Source organism: Elaeis guineensis, chromosome 10 (genome assembly GCF_000442705.2).
Source record: "Elaeis guineensis isolate ETL-2024a chromosome 10, EG11, whole genome shotgun sequence".
Lineage (NCBI taxonomy): Eukaryota > Viridiplantae > Streptophyta > Magnoliopsida > Arecales > Arecaceae > Elaeis > Elaeis guineensis.
In genome coordinates, this window is record NC_026002.2 from 14,127,210 (window position 1) to 14,139,722 (window position 12,513).

Below are 12,513 nucleotides of genomic sequence, written 5' to 3' on the forward strand. Positions count from 1 at the left end.
TTTTACAGTTTTATGAAAAAAATAAATACTCAATCAAATATAAATCATTTTTTTATGATCAATAAAATATAGTAAAATTATTTTTTCAAATATTATATTTTTAAAAATTAGTTTTATAAAATAACATTCTAAGGAATAATTTTTTTTCATGAACCAAATAAGTTCCCAAAGTTTTGTGAAATTTTAATTTGTTTGGAAATTAAACAAAGCGCTTGACACAAAATAATGATGCTAAAAAATATTGCATAATATCATACCTATACAGTAAAACATAATACAACATAACATTACATATTATTATATATTAAAATATGATTATATTATATAATATTATTTTTTATCAAATATCGTTATATCATCCAAAATTGTTTTTAAACCTGGCAGGTGTTTTTGTAACGTCTGAAAAGCTTTGCTAAAAGGAGCAAACCTTTAGGCTATAGCGCATCCCCGTGCGCATTAACCTTTAGTGCATCCCAGTGCGCATTCTACTATCTACCGAGTCTACCCCTCTGGACCTCGCTTAAGCAGTATCTAGTATGGTTTTCAGGAATTTTGTCAGACGCTAATCTGACCCATCATCTTTGGATTTTTTTTTTAAATATTCTTTCTAAATTTATTTTCAAATCTAACCCCGAACCCAATTTATTTCTGAAACTACCTCAATTATGGTGATTCGATAACGGCGAGACGACAGCGCGGCTGTCCTTCAACATTTTCTCTCTATTTTTTTTTTTTTTTTCCGCTCTGCTCTTCCAAGGAGCATGGATGCAGGGGTGCGGGCGGTCTCCGGTTCTCGTGCAAAACCACAGAGGCTCGGATTCATCAGAGCTGAGAGAGGAGAGGGGAATGGAACAGCGACAGGATGGGGCCGCAGACGGTGCCGGGTGCGGTCGTGAAGGGAAAAAAAAATATATATATATATAAATAAATAAATAAATATATATATATATATATATTATTAATAATAATAATTTGAATAATAATAAATTATTATTATTTTATTAATAATTAAATATTTTTTATTTTTGATTAATAATAAATTATTATTTGATTAATAATAAAATATTATTTTAGTAATGATAATAAAATTTTACTATTTTATTAATAATAAAATATTATTATTTTTGATTACTGATAAAACATTATTATTTGATTAACAATAAAATGTTATTTTAGTGATAAAATGATAAAATTATTATTATATGATTAATAATAAAATAATATTATTTTATTAGTCAAACAATAATATTTTATTATTAATTAAAATAATAATATTTTATTATTAATAAAATAATAATATTTTATTATTAATAAAATAATAATATTTTATTATTATTCAAATTATTATTAATAAAAAATAATAATATTTTTTACTCTCTCCTCCCCAAATATTTTTTTTTCTTTTCCCCCCTTCCTTTCCCTTCCATCGCCATCCCACCCCCTGCCCTCGATGATCTGCAGCTACCTCGTGAGGCCCAAGTCGCGGCCATCCGCGCCGCACCCAGCGCGGCCCCACCCCACCATCGTCCGCATAGCATCCGTTGTCTGCACTGCATCTGGCTCCATGCGACCACCAAATCCCCTCCCCTCCTTTGGTTCCGACACCAACAACCTCCCTCCCCTCCCCTCCCCGGCCTCGGGCATCTCTCGTGCCTCTTGCACCCCACGCGACCACCCCCTACACCCTCCACAACTCCACTCTGCATCCACCCCCTTTCCTTCCATCTCCCAACCCTGATGAAACCTAAGCCCCCGCAGCTCCGTGCGAGTATCAGCGACCATCCATGTCTCTCTATCCGCACTCGTCGGCAGAGCGGAGCAAAAAAAATGAAGGCTGGCTACATAATGCACGGGAGGAAAAAAAGAAAAAAAAAAAAGAGAGGGAAACCATACGTTGAAGATATGATTTCACCTGAAATCCTACCTCCAACATGCAATTTTATTTTTTTAATTTATTTTGATTGCTTGAAATCATGATTTTAAATTCGAAATCGTATGTCTAACACGTAATTTTTCCGCATTACTATCCAGTCACTACAACTATAGTAGTTTCGAAAAAAAAATTATACGTTGAAGATGCGATTTCATCTGAAATCCCATCTCTAATATATAATTTTATTTTTTAATTTATTTTGATTACTTAAAATCATAATTTCAAATTCAAAACCACCTGTCCAACGTGCGATTTCGCCGCACCACTGCCTGATCGTCAAAGTTGAAATAGTTTCAGAAATAGATTTGCAAATAATTTTTTTAAAAAAATATTTTTTAAAAAATCCCATCATATTTGATGGGCCGAAAAAGCAAGGAGGGGGGTGCATATATTGTTATTTCTTCGGCCAACGCCAACTAGAGTCAATGCGCACCACCTCCACGCCAACACACCGCCGACACCACAACACACGCACACAAAAAAGAAAAGAGTTAAAAACCCTTATATATTTTTCCTGATAAATACAGTTATCACAGGCCATAGAAAAATAATAGAAACGGCCTATGAGATCTGCATGACATATACAACACTAGTGCCCATAAAAAAAAAAAAGAGCATGATGAATGATTCTCATCCCTTAAAGTAGGTTAAGGAGAAAAGTATACAATGACCAAATATAGCAATATCATGTGTGACTGTGACACATTATATTTCAATCTCCAAATTGAAGGGGCACTTGATATAAAGGTTTAATTTAATGGATACTTTTTATATTTAAGCAAGCTCTTTGTTTGTTTTTTTAACTTGATTACTTTGCAGGTTCATTCTCATCTTTACTTTTCTAAACCGGTATCAAATTTTTTAAGTTAAGGCGTGGATATTCATATTGGTGATAGTTGATGACTTGTTAGTATGTCACTACAAAAGTTTCATAACCTATTACTTTCATAGAACGATCACGTCAAACTTTTTTTTTTTTCCTTTTTTGTTAACATACCAAACAAATTTTGCTTCGATGATTTTCATGCATGTACTATTTCAGATCAAAGAATTTTCAAATAAATGGTTAACTTTTACGTGCAAATTGTACGAGTTATTGAAATTGTTGAAAAAGAGATGTGCCACAATAGACATGTCAAATAAGCGGGGGGAAAACCAAAAGGATGGAAAGCAGATAAGAAACAGTGAAAATTTGTGTCAATCATTGTCCTTTTCTTTTCTTGCATTTTCCTTTGCAAACCAATCAGACACAAAAGTCACGTTAGCATAGCAATATCAATCAAGATCAAAAGCGCTCTCTCAGAAATTCCTTTTTGCTTTCACCTTTTCTCAGCAGTTGCAAAACAAACTGCAAACCTCAACCGTGTATTCCTTTGCATTGACACTCTGGTTCTCCTATCTATCTAAGCTCCATGTGCACCCCCTAATCGCCATCAAATATCCACTATCAGGCTGACAGCCGCTGGATCGCCTTGAGAAAGTGCATTATCACGAGCCCTCCAAGACCCTCGGCTGCACCATCCAAAACCATCGGCTGCATACAGTAACCAGGAAATATCAATTTAAAAGCAGACAAACATTATGTGAGAGGAAAATGAACCTGGCTTACTAATTATAAGCATAAAACAACTGACTCGCTAGCATTAGCACATTGATCGAAAGAGCAATGCATTACATCAATAGACAAGGAGAAAATGCTCTACCTAGGCCCTGTTTGTGAAGACAAAAAGCTTGTGTGTTTCTACACTTCATGCAACCAGAAAAAGGGCAGTGACAACTCTCATCAAAGGTGGATCATTTTTTTTTTCCTTTTTGGGTTAAAACAGTGGATCAATTAAATACATGATGTTGGCACCGAGACAACAGTGGTTGAACCTGCAATGAAACTGATTGTTTCAAAATCCAAATGCATGCACACACTGCAGTTTTCAGACAGTCAAGCAAGAATTTGAACTAAACTTACCTAGAGTTCACCCCTTCATTGCTAGCCCCAGTTCCTCTGTGTTTGAGGATGTGATAGTTGCAAGACATATATTAAGTTAGAAAGTTTATTAACAAACACTATAAAGCTAAGCAAGAAACACCTGTAAAGCTAAGAAAAATTACCTTAATGCCTGGTACCTTACCCACTTGGCATGCCTGATACCAACAGCTGGAGACCCTAACCTTGAAACAAGTGAACTGTTGCTCATATGTTCAGCATCAGGACAATTCCCCACACTCCGTTACTTTATTTTCTGCTGGACATCTCTTTATGGCATTAGACTTCTTGGATGGCACCATCACTACCGCATGAACGTAGAAAAGGAAAAGTTAAGCAGCTTGCATGTGAGTGCTTCCATTTATGTCATTGAAAACAAGAAAAGGATGGATTAAGTGAAATTAGTCAAAGACTTAGCTTCTGGTCCTCTATGCATCAAAGGTCAAGGTTGCCCAACAAAATAAATCAGTGAATTTTGAGGGCAATATATTTCGGCATGGAACTGTAATGCCTTACCTGAAGGTTTTCTTCCTTGTCCTTGTAATGTTCCCACTTTTCGCATTATTAGAATTTATAACAGGTACAAAAGATGCATCACCAGCAATGGTTTCAGCATAAGTATTTATCACCATGTCAACTGTTGTTTTATTTTCTTCATGAGACATTCTGGACTTAGCTTTAGATCTATTGTGTTGATTACAACAGTATTATTGCAAATAAACACCAAAAAAAGGATAATGTGTTGTGTACTTTTATTGCCCCCACACTCAGCAGTACTAAAATTTACATTAGGCACAGCAGATAAGCCAGCAGGAACTCTATCACCAGTAGAATTTATGATAGCACCTGTCTCTATATTTAGTTTAATGAACCTTCTTGATTTAACCAATGACTGATCAGGTTGATTATCGCTGGAGCATTGGAAGTGAAATAAAAATCAAGGAAAAAAAATGAAAATCTTAGAGACACGGTATTTCAGCAGAGTGCAGAAAGTGAAGTGCGTTAAATCATAATACCTTGATGTTCTTTTGCCAGTTCCTTCAATGCTCCCATTTTCAGCAGTACTAGAACTTGAACTACATACAAGAGATAAGCAAGAAGGAGCTCTTTCAGTAGAAGAATTAACCATGCCATCTGCCATTATATCTTCTTTACAATATCCTCTAGATTTAACCATTGAATTATTGAGTTGATCATCACTGTAGGCAGAATAAAACACCATACAGAAAGTAACATTAAGGAAATTGAAATACAAAGAAAGCAGGAAAACAACTAGAAAAGTTGTGAATCCATCAACCTCGGTGTCTTCTTCCTTGTCCTCTTAATTCTCCCAGTTTCAGCAGTAGTAGTACTTACAATATGTACAAGAGATTCGCCTGAAGGAACCTTGTCAGCAGAAGAATTTACCTTCCCATCTGCTGCTACATTTTCTTTAACAGATCTTCTTGATCTAGCCCTCAACTTCTTAGGTTGATCATCACTGCAAAATCAGCAAAATAAAACACCAGGCAATCAGGAAAAAGAAGTTCAAGACAAAACTCTAGCGAGCAGCAAGAAGTGAAAAAACTTGATTCAAGATACCTTGATTTTTTCTTCCTTGACCTCTTGCTGCTCCCACCACCAGCAGTATCAGAATTTATGCCACAAACAAGAGCTGAGTCAGTAGGAACTGCATTGGTAGAAGAATTTGTCACACCATCTGCTGTAGAATTCTCTTTAAAAGATCTCCTGGACTTAACCCTAGACTTCTTGGGTTGATTATCACTGCAATATTGGAAAAGAGAAACGTGAAAAGCATCAAAATCCAGAAATTAATCCTGGAAAACAAACATGTAGGAGTAATCAGAGGAAACCTAATGCAATACCTTGATCTTTTCTTTCCAGGTGTCGTACTATCATTATTTTCAGCCTCCGAAAAATTTACAAGTGGCGTGAAGTCATTGGGACCAATTGTTGGCCGTTCACTCTCCCGATCCACAAAATTGGATATAAGAACAGTTCTCTTCATCTTCCTAGCAGCTTGGAGTAATGGTACTTCATGAGGAAGTAAAACCTTCCATCTCCTGCACTCCCAAAACTCGATTTATTAGTGTGCAGTCTGGAACCAATATAGTCTCAGAGAATCACATAGCACAACTGTTAAAAAGAGGAACATGACTGAGGCTTCTAGCTGTTCTACAAAGGTTGAAAATGGTGGTATTTCATGAGTCTTTACCTCCTACACTGGCTATCAGTACGTGGAGGCACACAAGTTGCCACCTTGGACCAACAATATCCATGTTCAGCTATTGCTGCCAATAGCTTGGCATCTTCTTCTTCAGTCCATGCTTTCAGATTCAAAGATGGATCTAGACAATTAAGCCACCTGTCACCAGAAAAGAGCACATAATGATCATAAATAACATTAGAATAAATGGTGTCCCAAGGCAACTCTAAAATTACCTTTCTCTGCATTGAACTTGTGTCCGACCAGGGGCAAACTGAGCTATCTTATTCCAATTTTTGGCGCCAAAAAGCATGACTGCTACTTTCAGACGCTTGTCCTCATCCACAGACCACCTCCCCACCTTTCTCCTATCAGGGTTCAGGGATTTTCTCCACCTGCACTTAATGGGATCATAGAATTCATTTTGGCAATGCCCATGAATGCATCAGAAACATGACATCAAGAAAACCATAAATATATTCAGTCTAAGTAGTTTAACAATGGACTCAAAATTAGATGATTCCATGAGAATCTTGCTGAAAATGATTGCAGATGACTCTATGGAGAAATGGTGTTTACTAGTATATGAATAAACCACAGTATGGCCTACATATGATATGAGATGAGCTTCAAGAAAACAGTTGTATGAGTCTATTGAATGAAAAGCATAATGCTTAATGTAGAATAAGCATCAACAAGTTGAATGGTATTGTGTGATGCATGTAGCAAATGATAAGAATATGAAAAGAAAATTGTTTTGAAGAAAAATCATAAATGAAATAGTATATGAGACAGCCACTTGCCTATTAGAACATTGAGCACCTGTACGGCCTTCTAGATTAGAAGCCACGAGCTGCCAGTTATTATCACCAAAACTTTCTACAGCTGCACAAAGTTTAGCATCTTCATCTTCTGTCCAATCCTTGTTCAGAATATGAGGATTAAGACTCCGTTGGTAACGTGCCAGGCACTGAAAGGGAGTTCTATTTGATCCCAATGCAATTGAAATATCAATCCAATTATAAACCCCTCTTTCCTGGACAATAAATAAAAGCTTCTTATCCTCCAGTATGGTCCATGGGTTGTGATTAATCATTGGATCTTCACAGTTCAACCACCTGAATGGCAAATGGATGGAAAAAAAGAAAAATACCTAAATTGATTAACAGCTTTGAGAAAGGTGAGAAAATTAAGAAAGAAAATTTTTATTTAAGGTAGAAAAAGATATAGCTAGGCGTCAGAACAATTTTTAGTTCCAAACTAAAAGAATACTAGATGCAAATATCTACAATACAGACAATGATTCATAGAAATCAAAATTTTAAGCAACTCTTCCCTGCTTCATGTAAAAAATTGCAACCATTTTGATTCACAGGACCAATATGAGCAGCTAATTGGGTGATGAACAGCTTGCTAGTTTATGCAATACTTGGATTACTCTTAACAAAAGAGGGCACAAAGCTGTTTAGTTGGTCATTTTCCAGAGCAAAACTACCCACTTTCTTGGATTCCACATATATCAGGATGATGGATACATTTCACTTTTCCATTAAGATACAATAAAGGTTCACCTACAAAGACAAATCAGCCAACACTTCAGAACTTGCACCACAAGCTGCAGGATAATCCAAAATGATTGGGAGAACAAAAGCGATCATAACAAGGACACCTGTAAAAACAATTGTTAATTAGATCAAGGATTTTAGTCAACCATAGGGCATGCAAGCTCATGACTGGGACAGGATGACATGTGCCATCTTCAAAAATGAGGGTGCACGGAAAGGGGTGGGGGTTGGTTTGTGGCAGGACTTGAGACACCTTATGCTTGGAACATCAAACTGCATTAACCCCATCCAACCAGCATTCGTTCAGATGGGACAGCACTGCTCAATACGGAGTGGCCCAACAAGTACAGACCTAGTTCCAGGTGTTGTTGTTGGCTCTAGACAGTACATGCCAGCTAGCATGGGCTTGCAACTGAAACTGATACTTGACAAGCGTAAGAACTACATGGTCTAGAATTATATAAACTGCAGGTCACTGTATTTACATAACTAACAAGAATTCAAGTGTCAATGCTGATGGGTGTACAGGCCACAGGCCAGAACAGAAATTGCCATGTCATGTCATGTCATTCCATACGAACATGATATGCCTTGACAAAACACAATGTATATATAAACATATATACATATACATGCATATGCATGTATGTATATATATGTTTTTTTTTAAAAAAAAATGGCTCATCACCAAGACGTACCAAGCTGTGTGGATTTATGCTAAACAGGCATGGATCGATGGAGGCTGGCACAGGTCAATACTCTATGATGCATGGTATCACAGAAGACATGCATGTGACTGCCAGCATCAACTCAACATTAATATTGCCCCTTTATATGCTTCATTTGAGATGCCACAAAATGAAATGCAAACAAAAATACAATTCAAATAGGTAAAATAGCATATCATGGTAACTACTAATCTTCTATTTTGAATCCTAGTAATTCCACCTCTAAATCTATCCTAGATATATTTCCTTCCTATCAGTATGCTTCCTCTATTTAGATATCCAACCAGTGGCCGGTGCTTTTACTTCTTTTAAATCCATTATATACAAAACTTTGATATACCAGCAAACAAGCCCTTTGACAATTGGGCATCCAATCAATTTAAACAAAATCTTGGTGACAGATTATTCTAGATTATGAAAATTAATCAACTAAGACTACCCTTAGATAGAATGAGTTCATAGTTTGGTGGATATGCTTGTCAACAAACAATCGTCATGTAGCTAAACAAGGACATAATCCCATGTACACATGTCAATAAGTGGCAAGGATCGAATAACCAATCGTACAGTGGTACAGTTCACCCTTTGCAAGGTGTAGCAAATATGTATTGTGTCACACCCAGGCATATTGAAAAACTGTGAGTTAATACAGGGCCTACCACAATATAAATCATGCTGGTACATGACTGGTATGCCCCCATATTATGATATTCCAAACCATGATGATCCGTCTAAATTTTCTGCTAGAAAGAAGTCTTTTTCCCAAAGAAGTATCATTAATTCATTGACATATGATATTGAAAAGAAGCATATTTCAATATTATAAACAACACATGCTGCATTAAAACAATCTAGTGTTACTAGTAATGCACTATTTCTGCTTTTGCATTATAGTTTCATCCCTGGTGCAAATTTGAGTTCAAATAACATGCATTTTTAGTCACAGACCACTCACGCATGCGTATCTATAATAAAAGAAATGTGCATGTGCATCTTAATGCAACATCATCAAGGGAAGAAATCAAAAAAGCCCCTACCGTAAAATATTTTGGGCCTATATGGACGCCCATATAGACTAGCCACGCGATATTCCGTAAACAGTGGACTGCAGGAAGAGGTTAGCAGTTGGAGAGAGTATTTTCCAATCAGGGAAGCCATAGGTCACACAATCAAGGTTTTAAGTCCCAATGGGATAGGGGGCTGAAAGTCCCATCCCATTTCTATGAGAAAATGAGACCAGGACGGGGTCGGGACTCCAAAACCCATCCATGCAAGAAGAGAGAAGAAAGAAGAGAGAAAGAAAAGAAGGAAAGATAAAGAAAAGAAAAGATGAAAGGAAACAAGAAGAAAAAGAAATAAAGAAAGGAAGATAGAACAACAGGAAAGGATAGAAGGAAGAAAGGAAAGAGAAAAAAAAGAAAAAAAAATAAAGGAAGTGATACGAGATAGAAAAAGGAAAGGAAAGAAATGAAAGTAGAAGAAAAGCGAGAAAAGGAAGGAAAGAAAGAATGAAAGAAAAGAAGGGGAGAGAGATGGATCTATTGGAATGCATAACCGGGACTGCTGCTAGGATGGGGCAGGACAATTGAGAGTCCCATTCCATGGAGAACCAGGACAACCCTATCCCACGTGATTTAAAACCTTGCATACAATCTCAAAAAAATCAGATAAAGAGAATCAACTTTTAGAAAGGATTCGAGATATCTATTTTTCTGGGATGGCACAATTTTTGGGAGCTCCCTATCTTGACCTCTGGCTGTGTGAAGCTTGGCCTAGTCCATTGACTAGCCAGCCTAGCAGTGGCCTAGCTTGGTGCGAGAGCAATGCACAAAGGCCCACTCCCAAAAAAATTGAACCGGGGCTCTATTGTTTCAAACGGATGACTTCACCTTCTCCTTGGTAAATAACAAGGGCTAGAAAACCTTAGCCTCCGTTGGCTACAAAGCTTCCACCTCTTCCTTCTCTATCTTTTCTCTCTTTTCTCAGATTTTTGTGACTATCCGCACCATCACTAGCCGCGGTCAATCCTCATTGCAAACAAGGTATAAAGCACCCCATCCTATCCATTTTCTTCCCTAGCCTACCCCCTTGTATGTATTGTTCATGCCAACCGGATTTTAGTGAAGAACTGCGGGAACTCAAACCAAGCAAGTCATACCCTGTTCCATCGATCCGCCAAATTCTCCCTTGTTCTAGCCTTCTCTCCGCGACAACCTATGGCAACATTGAAGCCCCAACCACCAGCAAGCGGGCTAAGGCTCAATTTGACATCGAGCCCTATTTGGAACATGATCCCCTATTTTCTTTTCTTTTTCCAACCTTTTGTCGAACACTCATCATCATCACCTGCTGATGCCACCGCCTATCAACAATCCTTTGCTAGGATTCAATAGTGCCACCGCCTATCAGCAATGCTTTGCTACCATTCAGTACCATGATTGCCTGTTCACTTACCCCCCCTCTCTTCTCTCTCTTGTGATTAGTGGACCCCAACAATAGGTCCCTCCAGTTCTCTATCTTCCTCTCTTATGATTTTGGTCAACCATAGAAAGGGGTCCTAAACCGTCTTGGTGGCCGTGTAATGCATTGGCCCCTTCTAGGGGTACAATCGAGTTGAGTTGAGTAGCTGAAAGCTCGAGCTCGACTCAACTCAAAATACTCGGGCTTGAAACTCAATCCGAGATCGATCGAGCCTTAACAACCCAAGCTCAAGCTCAGCTTGATGAAAAATAGGCAAAATTTAAGATTGGCTTGAATATCGACCGAGCCTTATTCGAGCTTAAGTTCAAGCTCAAAATTGAGCCTTAGTCTACTAATAATATATATTAATATATATTATAAATAAAAATAATATTATTAAAAATATATATAAACTTGAATAGGCTCGTGAGCTTTCAACTCGAGTATCTTGCTACTCGAGCTCGACACGAAAAGCTATTCGAGCTACCCAAGCTCGATAATAATCGAGTTAAGTCGAGCTTGAACTCCAGTAGCTCACGAGCAGTTCGACTCGTTTGTGCCCCTAGCCCCCACCATGACCCTTGTCGTGCACCATTGAACTCCATCATCATTAACCTTTGTTTATCATGAACATGGTCTGATCCTTATTCAGCAATTTGACCAGCAACTCGAGTCGCCTGTGTTCCCTTCAACTCTTCCTCTTGTTTTTCTACAATTACCCATACCTTTTTCCGATTGTTGGACTTGATTTTGTATAGGGATACAATTATTTGGAATAAGAAAAAGTCCAAAAAGGGGATATTATACTATAATCCGTAAATTGAGATTTGAGATTTTTGGAGAGAAAATTTCAGAATTTATTGGGATTTGTTTGTAAACTCGCAAGATAAGTAATGATCCACCTTTCCTAGATTATTTTATTTAATTAATATAAATTTTAATATCAAATAAATTTATGAAATTGTTTTTTGAACAAAAAATAATTTGCACTTTGGAGGTAATAATTTAGTATGGTATATTATGCATATCATTTATAGAGTTTATATAGAATATGTATATTTTGATTGTAATATGACATATTCTATAAAGAACTTAAATATGTTTTGGATGTGGACTCTTAGCTTGACCATATTATGAACCCGCCAATGGGAGTTAAATGTCAGCACTTTAATTGTTCCGGAACTTGATTACTATCGACCTACTCTGCAAGGCCTAGAGTGTGGTACTATAGACCTACTCCGAATAGGTTAAGTGCAGTAATATAGACTTACTTTGCAAGGGTCAAATGCAATACTATGGCCCTAACTATAAAAGTATGATACCATGGACCTACTTTGTAGCGGACAAGTGCGACATCATGGACCTACTCCATAGGGGTTAAATGCAGTACCATGGGCCTTACCACAAGGATAATATAGTGGTAGCTAAAGACTGTTAAGTTGATCATGATATTTTCAAATTGGACTTGTGAATATGAATATGAATATATGAGCAATATTGGATATTTTGGATTTATTTATTAAATGTAATGATTTTTTATATGCTTACTAACGGTAAAAATATTTATAAAATTTATTATATGAACATCTAGTTAAGGTATTAATTACTTATTGGACTATTGAGCTCATTATTTAGTTTCT

The 12,513-nt window shown here is 36.9% G+C and overlaps 1 protein-coding gene across 4 annotated transcripts in view; it reads right to left on the reverse strand.

Annotated features, from left to right (window-relative positions):
- Positions 1–3,113: 3,113 nt before the first annotated feature.
- Positions 3,114–12,513, reverse strand: part of LOC140852083 (uncharacterized) — a 30,121-nt gene continuing 20,721 nt past the window's right edge. The window contains exons 5-15 of one of the 4 annotated variants that reach the window (XM_073244852.1): positions 6,924–7,238; positions 6,357–6,515; positions 6,130–6,279; positions 5,780–5,977; positions 5,496–5,678; positions 5,212–5,394; positions 4,931–4,990; positions 4,040–4,218; positions 3,897–3,932; positions 3,637–3,808; positions 3,114–3,467 (exon numbers count right to left, since the gene is read on the reverse strand). In XM_073244852.1, the coding sequence (XP_073100953.1) occupies positions 4,194–4,218; positions 4,931–4,990; positions 5,212–5,394; positions 5,496–5,678; positions 5,780–5,977; positions 6,130–6,279; positions 6,357–6,515; positions 6,924–7,238 (1,273 nt within the window). In that variant the 3' untranslated portion in view covers positions 3,114–3,467; positions 3,637–3,808; positions 3,897–3,932; positions 4,040–4,193. Of the gene's footprint in view, positions 3,468–3,636; positions 3,809–3,896; positions 3,933–4,039; positions 4,219–4,930; positions 5,114–5,211; positions 5,395–5,495; positions 5,679–5,779; positions 5,978–6,129; positions 6,280–6,356; positions 6,516–6,923; positions 7,239–12,513 lie in introns of all 4 variants that reach the window. The other 3 variants (XM_073244849.1, XM_073244850.1, XM_073244851.1) reach the window with 3 other exon arrangements.